This window comes from Cervus elaphus, chromosome 10, assembly GCF_910594005.1.
Source record: "Cervus elaphus chromosome 10, mCerEla1.1, whole genome shotgun sequence".
Classification (NCBI taxonomy): domain Eukaryota; kingdom Metazoa; phylum Chordata; class Mammalia; order Artiodactyla; family Cervidae; genus Cervus; species Cervus elaphus.
The window spans coordinates 50,393,688-50,406,197 of NC_057824.1; the positions used below are offsets into that span (position 1 = coordinate 50,393,688).

At 41.3% G+C, this 12,510-nt stretch overlaps 1 protein-coding gene across 1 annotated transcript; it reads left to right on the forward strand.

The window, feature by feature from the left end:
- Positions 1 to 9,697: 9,697 nt before the first annotated feature.
- On the forward strand, positions 9,698 to 10,642 carry LOC122702035 (olfactory receptor 1F12-like). The gene has a single exon (XM_043915551.1). It carries the CDS (start codon positions 9,698 to 9,700, stop codon positions 10,640 to 10,642), a length of 945 nt encoding a protein of 314 aa, XP_043771486.1.
- Positions 10,643 to 12,510: the final 1,868 nt, after the last annotated feature.

The following is a 12,510-nucleotide window of genomic DNA, read 5'->3' on the forward strand; positions in this document are numbered from 1 at the left end:
CCAGAAATTTTCAAATACCTCTCAAAAAGGAGACCCTTAGTCTCTGATAGTGTTAGTTGCTCAGTCATGTCCGACTCTTTGCAACCCCCTGGACTGTAGCCCTGCGAGGACCCTCCATCCATGGGACCCTCCAGGCAAGAATATTGGAGTGGATTGCCATTTCCTCCTCCAAGGGATCTTCCCGACCCAGGGATCGAACCCAGGTCTCCCGCATTGCAGGCAGACGCTTTGCCTTCTGAGACACCAGGGAAGCCTGGTGGGTAGATTACAAGTCCCTCAAAAGTCTATGATTCGACAGATTAGGTTAGTAATTCTAATTCCTCAAGCAGTTATGGAATGGTCAAAGAGACCAGGAAAAGCTGACCGAGGAAGGAAAGTTTGGTCCACATGCTTCACCCATAGGCTTTCAATCACTCACACACACAGGCACACCGTAGTGTTAGTAAAATAAAGCAGAAAACATGTACACTGAGAAAGCAGAGAGGCTAGAGCTCTGAGTCTCTGATAGGTTAGTAGAAATGGAATCAGCTTTTTTTTCCTATACAGTAATGCAAAACCATACAAAAATAAATAGTTCTACAGTAAAGGTAAATATACAAATGTAAAAACCTATGTTGCTGTAACCAATTTCTAACTTCACTTTTTATTCTACTATATAATTTAAAAGACAAATGCATAAAAATAACTATACCTCTATATTAATGGGTACACAATACATAAAGATGTAATTTATGACAACAATAACACAAATTGGGAGAGTGTAGAGTTGTAAAGAAGTAGAGTTTCTGTGCAAGTAAAATTAAGTTTAAAATAGGTCATTATAACTTTAGGATGCTTTATGTAATCCCCATGGTAACCACAAAGAAAATATCTACAGTATACACACAATAGGAAATGAGAAGGAAATCAACACATGTCATTACAAAAAAAAAAAAAAATCAATGAAACACAAAGGCAGGCAGTAAGGGAGGAAATGAGGAGCAAAACAGATATGAGACATACAGAAGACAAATAACAAAATGGTAATAACAAGTCCTTCCCTATTAGTAATTACTTTAAATATGAATATAAATGGATTAAACTACCCAATCAAAAGACAAATATTGTCAGAATGGGTAAAACAAATAGAATCCAATGATATTGTATCTATAAGAGATTTGTTTTAGATCTGATGACATGCATGGGCTGAAAGTGAAAGGTTAGAAAAAGATATTCAATGTAAATTATAAACAAAAGAGAGTAAGAATGGCAACTTATATCCTGGAAACATACAACCTACTGAAGGTACAAGTAGTACAACATACAACAAGACTGAATCATAAAGAAGTTGAAAATCTGAACATATCTATAACTAGTAAAGAGATTGAATCAGTAATCAAAAAATCTCTCAGAAAAGATAACTCCAGAGCCAGATGGCTTCACTGGTGAACATTTAAAGAATTAACGGCAATCTTCTTCAAACTCATCCAAAAAATCAAAGAAGAAAGAAGACTTTCAAATTCATTTTTATGATGCCAGCATCACCCTGATACCAAAACCAGACAAAGACACTATAAAAAAGAAAACTATAGACCAATGTAGCTAATGAACAATGATGCAAAAATTCTCAACAAAATATTTACAAACAGAATTCAAAAGAACATTATAAGGATCATATACCATGACCAAGTAGGATTTATTTCTGGAATGCAAGGCTAGTTCAACATACAAACATCAATGCAATAAACACAAACAGGATGAAGAGGGGAAAAATGACTTGATCATCTCAATTGATGCACAATTATTTCTACAAAATTAACATCTATTCATGATATAAATAAAAACAAAGTAGAAATAGAAGGAAACTAATTCAACGTTAATAAAGGCCACATGAGAAGCCCACAGTTAACATTATACTTAATGGTCAAAAGCTAAATGCTTTACCTCTAAGATCAGAAACAAGACAAGGGCCTTCACCACTTCTGTTCAACATAATACTAGAAATCCAAGCCAGAGCAATTAGTCAAGAAAAAAAAAAAAAAGGCATTCAAATTGAAAAGAAGTAAAATTATCTCTGTTCACAGATAAAAGGATTTTATATGTTGTAAATCCTAAAGATTCCAAACACAAAAATGTTTAATAAAATTCAGCAAAGTTGCAGGATATAAAAATCAACATATAAAAATTGGTTGTGTTTCTATAAATTAACAATGAAGAGTATGGAAAGGAAATCTTTAAAACAATTCAATTTACAATAGCATCAAAAATAATAAAATATCTAGAAATGAGTATAACCAAGGAGGCAAAAGACTTGTGGCCTGAAAGCTATAAAAATTTGCTAAAAGAAATTAAAGATACCAATAATGTAAAGGTACCCCATGGTCATGATTGGAAGAATTATTATTGTTAAGATGTCAGTACTACCCAAAGGAATCTACAGATTTAATGCAATTTCTGTCAAATTCCAAACAGCAAGTTTTTTTTCTAGAAATAGAAAAATCCATCCTTAAATTTATATGGAATCTTGAGGACTCTGAGTAGCCAAGACAATCTTGAAGAACAAAGCTGAAGGTCTCACACTTTCTGATTTTGAAACTTATCACAAAGCTACAGTAATCAAAACAGTGTGCCACTGGTATAAAGACAGACATATACACTAATGGAACAGAATAGAGAGCCCAGAGGTAAACTCTCATAAAAATAGCTAGGTGATTTTCGACAAGAGTGCCAAGACCATTCAATGGGGGAAATAACAGTCTTTTCAACAGACTGTGCTGGGAAATGTGAATAGCCACATGCAAAAGAACGAAGTGGGACCCTTATCTTATACCACATACAAAAATTAACTAAAAATGCATTAAAGACCCAAATGTAAGACCTAAAGCTATAAAACACTTAGAAGAAAAAATAGTGGTAAAACCTCAAACACTGGATTTGGGAATAATTTCTTGGATATGACACCAAAAGCACAGGAAACAAAAGAAAAAATAGATAACCTGATCATCAAAATTAAAAATGTCTATGCATCAAAGGACACAATCAACAGACAGAAAAAGCAACCTATGAAATGGGAGAAAATATTTACACATCATATCTTATAAGGGGTTAATATCCAGAATACATAAAGAACTCCTACAACTTAACAATTTTTAAAAAATTATTTTATTTAAAAATTGGCAAAGAAGTTGGATAGGCATTTCTCCAAAGATATACAAATGGCCATGCCATTTGTTTATTCAAATATGAAAAAAATGCTCAACAGCACTAATCATTAAGGAAGTGCAAATCAAAACCATAGTGAGGCATCACCTCACATTCATTAGGATGGCTATTATTAAATACAAACACACACAAGTATACCTCAGAAATGTTGCATGTTCAGTATCAGATCACCACAATAAAGCAAGTCACACAAATTTTTTTATTTTCCAGTGCACATAAAAGTGAGTTTAAATTATACTATTAAGTATGCAGTAGCATTATGTTTATATATATAAATTTATATACACCTGAAACAACACCACTGTATACCTGAAACTAACACAACATTGTAAATCAACTATATTTCAATTTTTAAAAATCATAGTTTTTTTAAAAATGATGATTACATGAACAGTGGAGTTCTGATCTGACTGAATAAACAAGATCAATTCCCTGGGTTGAAGATAAAACGTAAGAAAATATTAAGATATTCTCTGTAGACAAAAGTTACAAATTAAACCACTTAAAGCAATAACTTTCCAGTAGAGAAGCCCTAAGGAGATGATGTGGAGCCCAGGAGAAGTGGGCCCAGCCAGACCCAAGGTAATTACTGATCATTTTTCTTTAACAATGCCCACTGGGTACTACTCTCTGGAGGCCAAGAGTAGCTCAGCAGATAATCTGAGTGTGAGGCCCACACACCTCTTTGAAGCCCAAGAATCAGGGAATGAAGCCTCCTTGCTCACCGTGCCTTCCAGGCACAGATGTACTCCTCACACTGCTTTCCATGGGGCTCAAGGTTGTGTCTCTGGCTTTCGGTTGCTTCTGAGCTGTCTGTCCCTCCTTAAGGAAGAGCAGCAAGTCAGGAAGAGGCACATTCCTCAAGTTGGTTTGGCAGAAGTCAGAACAACTGGACAGGTCAGTGCCAGTGTGGGCACAAGAGTAGACACTCCTCTCTCAATGCTCCAAAATGTATAAGCCCAAAGACATCGCCTCCACTTCTCAAAGATAAGCAGGACAGGAGACCTGTAGAATGCCTTGGAAACCATCTAGGAATCCAACCCCATCACTTTACAGAGAAGCAATCAGAGTACAGAATTTCTAAAACCACACAGGATTCAATTCCTAGACAACCTCACTCAGCCCCTGCCCTGATTCCCTATTGTGGAGTCCTGTCTATTAATTCTATCTGTTTCTAATGCTTATCCTTGACAGAGACATCTGAAAACATTTGCTGGCATTAAGATAGACTCAGGAGCAAAGCAGGTGTCTGCCCACAATGACCTATTTCACATCACATTGAATGTAAGCAACTTAGCAAGGAAGAAACTAGTAGAAATTAAACCTCAAACCGTTCCTATAACCCTCTAAATTAACATCTTATTTTTGCTGGCAGATGTACAAATATTCTGACATAGACGTTATCTGTAGGTACATGCTATCTTATGTTCTGCTTTCAAAGTCTGTATCATAGACAAATAATATCCAGAAATGAACACATGCTTTCACATTTAATATCTGTATAAGATTCCACTGCACTGATAAGTCATAGCTGCAAAGCTATTCTCTTATTGAGTATTTGATTGTCTCAATCTTTTTTTTAAATATAAGAATGTTTCAACAAATATCTGAACAAATTACCTTCTTTTTCCATAGGATTTGTTTCCTGCTATATAGTTCCAAATGTAAAATGCCTATGTTTACTACATTTACTTAGTTTCTGTAAACCTCTGTAAGTCAGATAACAATACCAATCTATAGTTTGGGGTAGAATTTAAAAGCTAAAATTTAAGTAGTTACTACAGTGCCTGCTCTATAGAATATATTTATTATTAATTTATTACTATACTATAATAGTGGTTATGTGCACTGGAAATTAACATACTAATATATAAATTATTAATTTATTACTAATAATAACATATCTATATACTTACTTGGAAAGCATGATCACCTAAATATACCTAAACCTTTCCATTAAAATCTATTTGTATCATATATATATATATCTTTACTTTATCCATTACAACTTTCTTTGAGCAAATATTTTATTTTTCAAGTTGAATTAAAAACCCAAAATATCAATTTTATCATTGGTGGGAATGAAATCACCTTTTTCATTGCTTTTTTTTGTGGTTTATTTTTAGCAATGACTTGGTTTAAGACTTTAGTTATGAGATATTATGCAAAAAAGTTATGTTTTTTCTCTTTTTTTTCTTCTAGGATAACCAATACCAGCATTTCTAGTGAAATATTACATAAGGAATGATAACAGAGAACATTCATATCTTGTTCTTTTGAGGGAAAAGGTTTAAGTCTTCCATAAACAAGATATTGAATATGTAGTTTACATATTAAGACAAACACTCCTAATGTTTTCAGAGCTTTAATCTATAAAGCAACGATAAGTTTATCTAGATACTTTATCCAAGTCTAATTACATTATTTTGATATTTGGTTAATGATGAATTAGGTTAATGGATTTCCTTGAGTTTAACAGTTAACTCAATGTGTCATTTTCTTAATTCGCAGATATTTTATTTGGGGTATTTATATCTATATCTATGAACAAAATTGGTCTAAAATATTTCTTTCATTGTCATTGTTTAGCCTGAATTTAAAATACTTGCCTCTAAAAGTGAACTGAATAACAACAATAATAGTAATAGCCAGGTTAATTGCTTACTATGTACAATGCACTATTCTCTACAAATTATAGGTATTCTCTCATTTAATCCTCACAATAACCTCTTTTAGCAAATATTCCAGATTAACATGCTATGATTTTCTCTATTTTTAAATTTTTTATTACTGAATTAATTATTGGTTCTTAGAAGATTTGAAGACATTGGAATCAGATGCCCCCTTAGAAACTATTTAATAACTTTATGTTTCTTTCTCTATTGGCTTCATATTCATGTTCTCTAATTCATTTTGCATCTTTGGGGATATTTCAAACATATGTAAGTAGTCATCTATTGTTTTATTTGACAAGATGTATTAGCCCACAGTTGAAAAGGACATGGCAAGGACTTTGAGTGTTAAATGAGATGAGGAGCCACTGGAGGACTTTGAGCAGAGGAGTAACATCTAACTTATATTTCTTACCATTCACCCTGGATGCCATGTAGAAACAGACAGCTGAGGATCGGATGAGGACAGAAACAGTGAGCCTGGTTAAGAAACTACTGAATAACCTGAATTGAAAAAAAAGTTTGCTTGGGCCACAAAGGCAGCAGTGGTCACAGCGAAAAAGTGGTCCCACCTGGTTACAGTTCAAAGGTAGAAATGACAATATATTGGATGAGGACAGTAATTGATTATTTAATAAGAGGTGTTAAGGATGGTATTAAAGTTTTGGCTTGAGCAGTTAGAAGAATAAGATGGGACTGAGGAAGCAGCAGTTTTGAGGAAAAGATCAGCAACATGGTTTTAGACAAGTCAAGTCTAAGACACCTGTCAGACCTAAATGTATACAGAATGCAAGAAGTTGAGCCTAAGTAAGTTCAAAGTTCAAGGGGAAAATCCCAAACTGGAAAGAAGTCTGGCTGGTATGTAAAGCTTTGGGGCTGATGACACTCCAGGTCGAATGAGGCCACCTACAAACGAGTGTAAACAGAGGAGAGGTGGGGCTGGAGCTGCTGAAGGGACATCCACACAGCTGGAGGTCAGAGGAGGAGGAGCAAGTGAGTAGCCAGTGAGGGAGGAGATGCCCAGATGAAACTGCTTCAAAGCCAAGTGAAAAATGTGCTTCCCAAAGGAGGAAGTGACCAACAGTGCCAGCTCCAGCTTGTTGGGTCTCAGGAGATGGAGCCTGAGCGCTAACCACAGACGGAGCAACGGCAGCCTTAACAAGGGACACCTCAGGGATTGGTGGAGAGGCCTGGAAAGGGGGCTTTATGAGAGAATGGGAAGGGGGAACTGGAGAACATTCTGAGAACTTTTGTGGAAAAGGAAGGATAGAGAAATGAGTTGACAGCTGGCGGGGAATGTGAGGACAAGCGTGGATTTTTCAAACTGGGGGATGTCTGCAGAAATGGTTCAGAAGCAATGAGGGGATGAGGGGAATCTTTTCTGTTTTGAGTTAGACTTTTTGAGTTTTGGTATTCTTAAAATGACTTCCCTGGTGGCTCAGTGGTAAAGAAACCCCCTGCCAATGCAGGGGATACGGGTTCAGTCCCCGGGTTGGGAAGATCCCCTGGAGAAGGAAATGGCAACCCACTCCAGTACTCTTGCCTGGAAAAATCTCATGGACTGAAGAGTCTAGTGGGCTACAATCCACAGGGTTGCAGAAGAGTCGGACACACTTAGCCACTAAACAGCAAAAACAATTCTTAAGATAGGAGTACTTGGAAAGACTATGTTCCTAACCAGTGGGAAATAGTAACAGGAAAATGTTCTTCTCCCATATCTCTGGGGAAGTGGGAGGATGGGAAGGAAAGACAGGATGGAGACTTCTTGGTTTGAAAAGAATGTTAGTCAAGAAAGGACAGAGCTTTGGTCACTGCGCCACAGCTCCCATTCACACTCTACACGAACAAGCCGTCTCTTCCCAGTACAGACAACCTTCTTTACCATGTCCCTGTTCTATCCCTCCTGCCCCACACTCCCTTCTCCTGTCCCCGGGCTGGTCACCGCAGGATTCCCTGATCCACTGACAAGAATGCCCCAAGTTTAAGTTTACCCGGTAGCACTTCTTCAGTCTTTTTGAGAAAATCAAAGCACTGCTTTGAAATCAGACTGACCTGGAATCAAATCCTGATGTCTTTGGGGGAAATTATTCAAACCCTCTCAGCCTCGGTTTACTCATCTGTAAAATAAGAATAATAATGCCTACTTTATACACATTGTGAGGATTAAATACATGCACCCACATACCCATGCCTAGCCCTGTATATGACACACAGTAAGTGCCGATAAATGTCAGCTCCCTAGTCTAAGGGCTGTCACCTTTCCGTTTGACTAGAAGCTTCTTGGGAGCAAGAACAAAGTCCTTTTTTCTCAATGTCCAGTTTTCTCATCGCTCACATCACCCAGTAAAGAGCTGTTTTAATCAGCACTGGTCAAATGAGGATCTAAACCATATTAAATACATGCTTCCTTTCATTTTTACTTTTCACTGAACAGATTTCTTTTCTCTTAGCCTCTTAGGCTTCTATCTTATGGCTGTCCTTTACCAAAGATTTTTGCCTGTGGGTTGTCAAATACTTGAATCCTTAAAAAAAAAAAAAAAAAAAAGCATCAGTAAAATATTACTTCCAAAGGAGCCATTTCTTTTCCATACTAAGGCATAACTCTCAAAACAGGCCAAGAGTCTGTGGGCTGGGTCCTGCACGAGCTGAAATCTCCATCCTCACTGGATACTGCCCAGTGGAGCAGAGAAGCCACTTTGCTCCAACAAAATGGTGGCACAGAAAAAGCCTCCCAAGACCATGAGCCCCTTTTCACTCCCTGCCCAGGTCCCAGGTGGGCCATACCCATTCCCATAGCTTTTCCAGACTGATTTCCCCTGTCAGCTATTCATCCCCAAGCAGCGCAGTAACTCCAATTGCTTCTTTCTCACCCTCCCTCTTTATGACGTACCTTCTATAGGACGCAAATCCCAACTATGTCTTGTGAAGCACTGAAAATTCATTTGTAACTAATGAAACTTCAGCTATGCTTGCAATGAACTCCAACTCTGAGTTGCTGCCCTGCTGCCCATTCTGTTACTTTGGGCAACATTACACTCGCAGTTCCTCTTTGTTTTCAGCAGGGGCGGCTCTCACCCTCTAGAGGTAAGGCCCTTCCTGGGTCAGCCCTGATGGAAGGGCGGGCTGAGCTGTCCCAGTCAGCAGGCTCTTCCGTCCAGGTGTGCCCTGGCCAACTCCATCCCCAGCATCATCACCAGGACCAAGGTGGCCCAGAGCCAGTGATGAGTGGCAGCCAGGGCACCTGAGTCCTGGGCTCCCCGTGGGTGCGGGAGCAAGGGGAGATAAACTACTGGTGGGGAAGAAGGTTTGTGGAGAAGGAAGATGTTTACAAATATTATCCTGTAGTTCCATGTATGTGCCATTGTGGTTCTAGAATTCTGTACAGAAAGGGCCTTCAGGTGGCAATCCTATTGGGATTAAGAGGAAATTACATTCCTATAGCTCTTTACTTAATACTGAGACATCATCACAACAAAGAACGAGAGTATGATGGAAATCTGGGGGCTAACACACCTAAAGTATCCCCATTGTTGTTGCCACCACACAAGCCTTCTCCTTGGAGATATGGCACATGTGGCTTTGTGGGGCTCAGGGTCAGTAGCATTTGGGTGGCAAAATAGTTAAAACCCTGACTTTTTGGTCTGCTGGGGCCACAGGACTTCCTGGTTGAAGCTTCTCCTTTGATAGGCAGAGAGCCTTCTTTCGGGTTTCTACCAGATGAACACAGAGATGTGAGCTGAGGGGGTGTATGGAGGAAGGAAGGAGACACCACTATCCTCTAAAGCCCGTGCCTGGTCTGGATCTCCCAGCAGGACCAGCCAACCATGGAGACGGGAAACCACACGAGCGCCTCCCAGTTCATCCTCCTTGGTCTCTCCAGCCGGCCTGAGAGGCAGGAGCTGATCTTCGGGCTCTTCCTTCTCATGTACCTGGTTGGGGTGGCCGGGAACCTGCTCATCGTCCTGGCTATTGGCTCGGACTCCCGCCTCCACACGCCCATGTACTTCTTTCTCAGCAGCCTCTCCCTGGTGGATGTCTGCTTCATTTCCGCCACAGTCCCCAAGATGCTTGCGAACATCCAGACACAGACCCGGTCCATTTCCTACGGCGGCTGCCTAGCCCAGATCTACTTCTGCATTTTGCTTGCTAACATGGACAACTTCCTCCTGACGGCCATGGCTTATGACCGCTACGTGGAGATATGCCAGCCCCTGCACTACTCCACGACGATGAGTCTGCCAGCCTGTGCCCTGATGCTCGGGAGCGCCTGGCTCGTTGCCAACCTCCACTCCCTGCTGCACACCCTCCTCATGGCCCGGCTGGACTTCTGTGCCAGCAACGTCATCCCTTACTTCTTCTGTGACCTTGTTCCCCTGCTCCAGCTCTCCTGCTCCAACACCCTGCCCAATCAACTCATGATTCTGCTAGTGGGGGGCCTGATCGTCCTCATCCCCTTCCTCAGCATCCTCGTCTCCTACATCCACATTGTGTCTGCTGTGCTCAGGGTCCCATCTTCCCGGGGAAAACAGAAGGCCTTCTCTACCTGTGGCTCCCACCTTGCTGTGGTCATCCTCTTCTATGGGACCATCACAGGGGTCTACCTGAGTCCCTCACCCTCCCACTCGGCTGACAAGGATTCACTGGCTTCAGTAATGTACATGGTGGTCACCCCCACGCTGAATCCCTTTATCTACTGCCTGAGGAACAAGGACATGAAGGGAGCTCTGTGGAAACTGGTCAGTGTAAAGGCTGCACTCCATGGGCTATGATAGCAGAGCTCCCCTTCGGGGCCTCTGTGCTGGGAAGGGGGATGAACCCCAGGGACAGGCTCAAAACACAGAGGGTGGGAGGAGCAGACCTCACTGTCCTGTGTTGTCGCTGTGGCCAGCAAAGCCTTTCATTGCTCCATAAGTAATCTGCAGGTCCAAAATATCTTGACCCCTGTGCTGACTGCCTAGACTACCAAGAGGGGAATAAACTCTCCCATAAAGACAAAACCACATAAACAGGTATAAAGTAGCTCTATCTGCAGACCTCCTGGAGAGAGTTCACATGAGAACAGTGAGTTCATAGCCGTCTGTGACCTGTGCTGGTGGGCTTCCCTGGTGGCTCAGGCGGTAAGGAACCTGTCAGTGATGTGGAAGACCCAGGTTCAATCCCTGGGCTGGGAAGATCCCCTGGTGAAGGGAATGGCAACCCACTCCAGTTTTCTTGCCTGGAGAATCTCATGGACAGAAGAGCCTGGAGGGCTATAGTCCATGGGGTCACAAAGAGTCAGACACGACTGAGCGACTCACACACACACACACACACAACCTGTGCTGACAGCCTGTGCCAAGGAGATGCCCTTTGAGAGCCCCCACGCACCCCTACAGAGGCTCAGATCTTTAACCCTCAAGCAACCCAACTTCCAAACTCCTCTGCTGTACCCCCACTTCCCAACCACCACCACCACCACCACACTCTGGGCTGAACCTGGCTTTGGAGACAGGCTTCAGAGTCCTCTTGAAGCTGTCCACTCTCGGCCCGGGTCCTGCTGGCTGGAGTTCCACAGCTCTACCTACTTGTATCGGGAATGCCTAGAGTGACTGTCTCAGCTGAACACCTATGAAGGCCCTATACTGCCCCACTTACGTGCTTCCTCGTCTCTTGGGAAAGAGAGGAGGCTGGACTTAGAGTTGGTTCTCTGGGTGTGAAGCATGTAAAAGGGAGGGGCCAAGATAATCCTTCTGAAGATGCTTCTCTACAAGCTGAGTTGGAGAAAGAGACAAAGGGAAAAGGCCTCATGTAATGGGTTCATGGCTGAAGAAGTTGTATGTGGTTTTCTGTCCAGCAGGATAATATCCTAGGCTGTGATGGGTGTGGCAGAGCTGGGGAGAGCATTGCACAGAAAGTCATCACAACTGGCATCCGGTTCTGGCCCCTCCAATTACCAGCTATTTAACTCCAGCTCATCTGACACTCATCATTCCAGCCAACACACCATGTTTTTGTCCCTCCTCATTCTTCTCCAGCTGCCCCATCTGCCCATTTCTATCCATCAAAATTCCAGTTGTCCCTCAAGGATCAGATAAAATACCATGCCCTTCATGAAGCCACCTCAAGTCTCCTCAGTCAAAAGGAAATTTTTTCTCCTCTGAAACTCCATAGAATTTGATTCTACTACAGCCTCTGTCATGCTGTTTTGCATACTTCAATTTTGCCGGGCTCCCCTCAACTCTACTACAAACAGAATTGTTGGAGTCAAGTTTTTCCTTTCTTAAATCTCAATGTTTTAAATTAACAGCAGACATGCAGAAAAAACACTTATGGTCTTTCTCCCCATGATTTTGCCTTAACCAATACTTTTAAATTTCCCCAACCCCAGACAAGGAAAAAGAGTTAGCAACCTGGTTGGCCAGAGCCCAAGGAGTTCACTGGCCCATATTTTATGAGGGGCAGTGTGCCCTTAAGGGTCATCATTCAGGGATGAAGCTTCCTTCCTCCCAGCCTGGCCCCTTGATTAGTCCTCTTCTATCCATGTGTCTGGCCCGAGTCCTCACTGGGGTCCAGTCACCTCTTCCTCCCTCCCTCCCCCTGCCCCCAACACCATGACTGAGTACACAGGTCCTTAATTCATCTGGAGCTGAGTGGGAAA

Coding starts and splice junctions, on each gene's coding strand:
- LOC122702035 (XM_043915551.1), top strand. CDS start 9,698: ATGGAGACGGGAAACCACACGAGCGCCTCCCAGTTCATCCTCCTTGGT.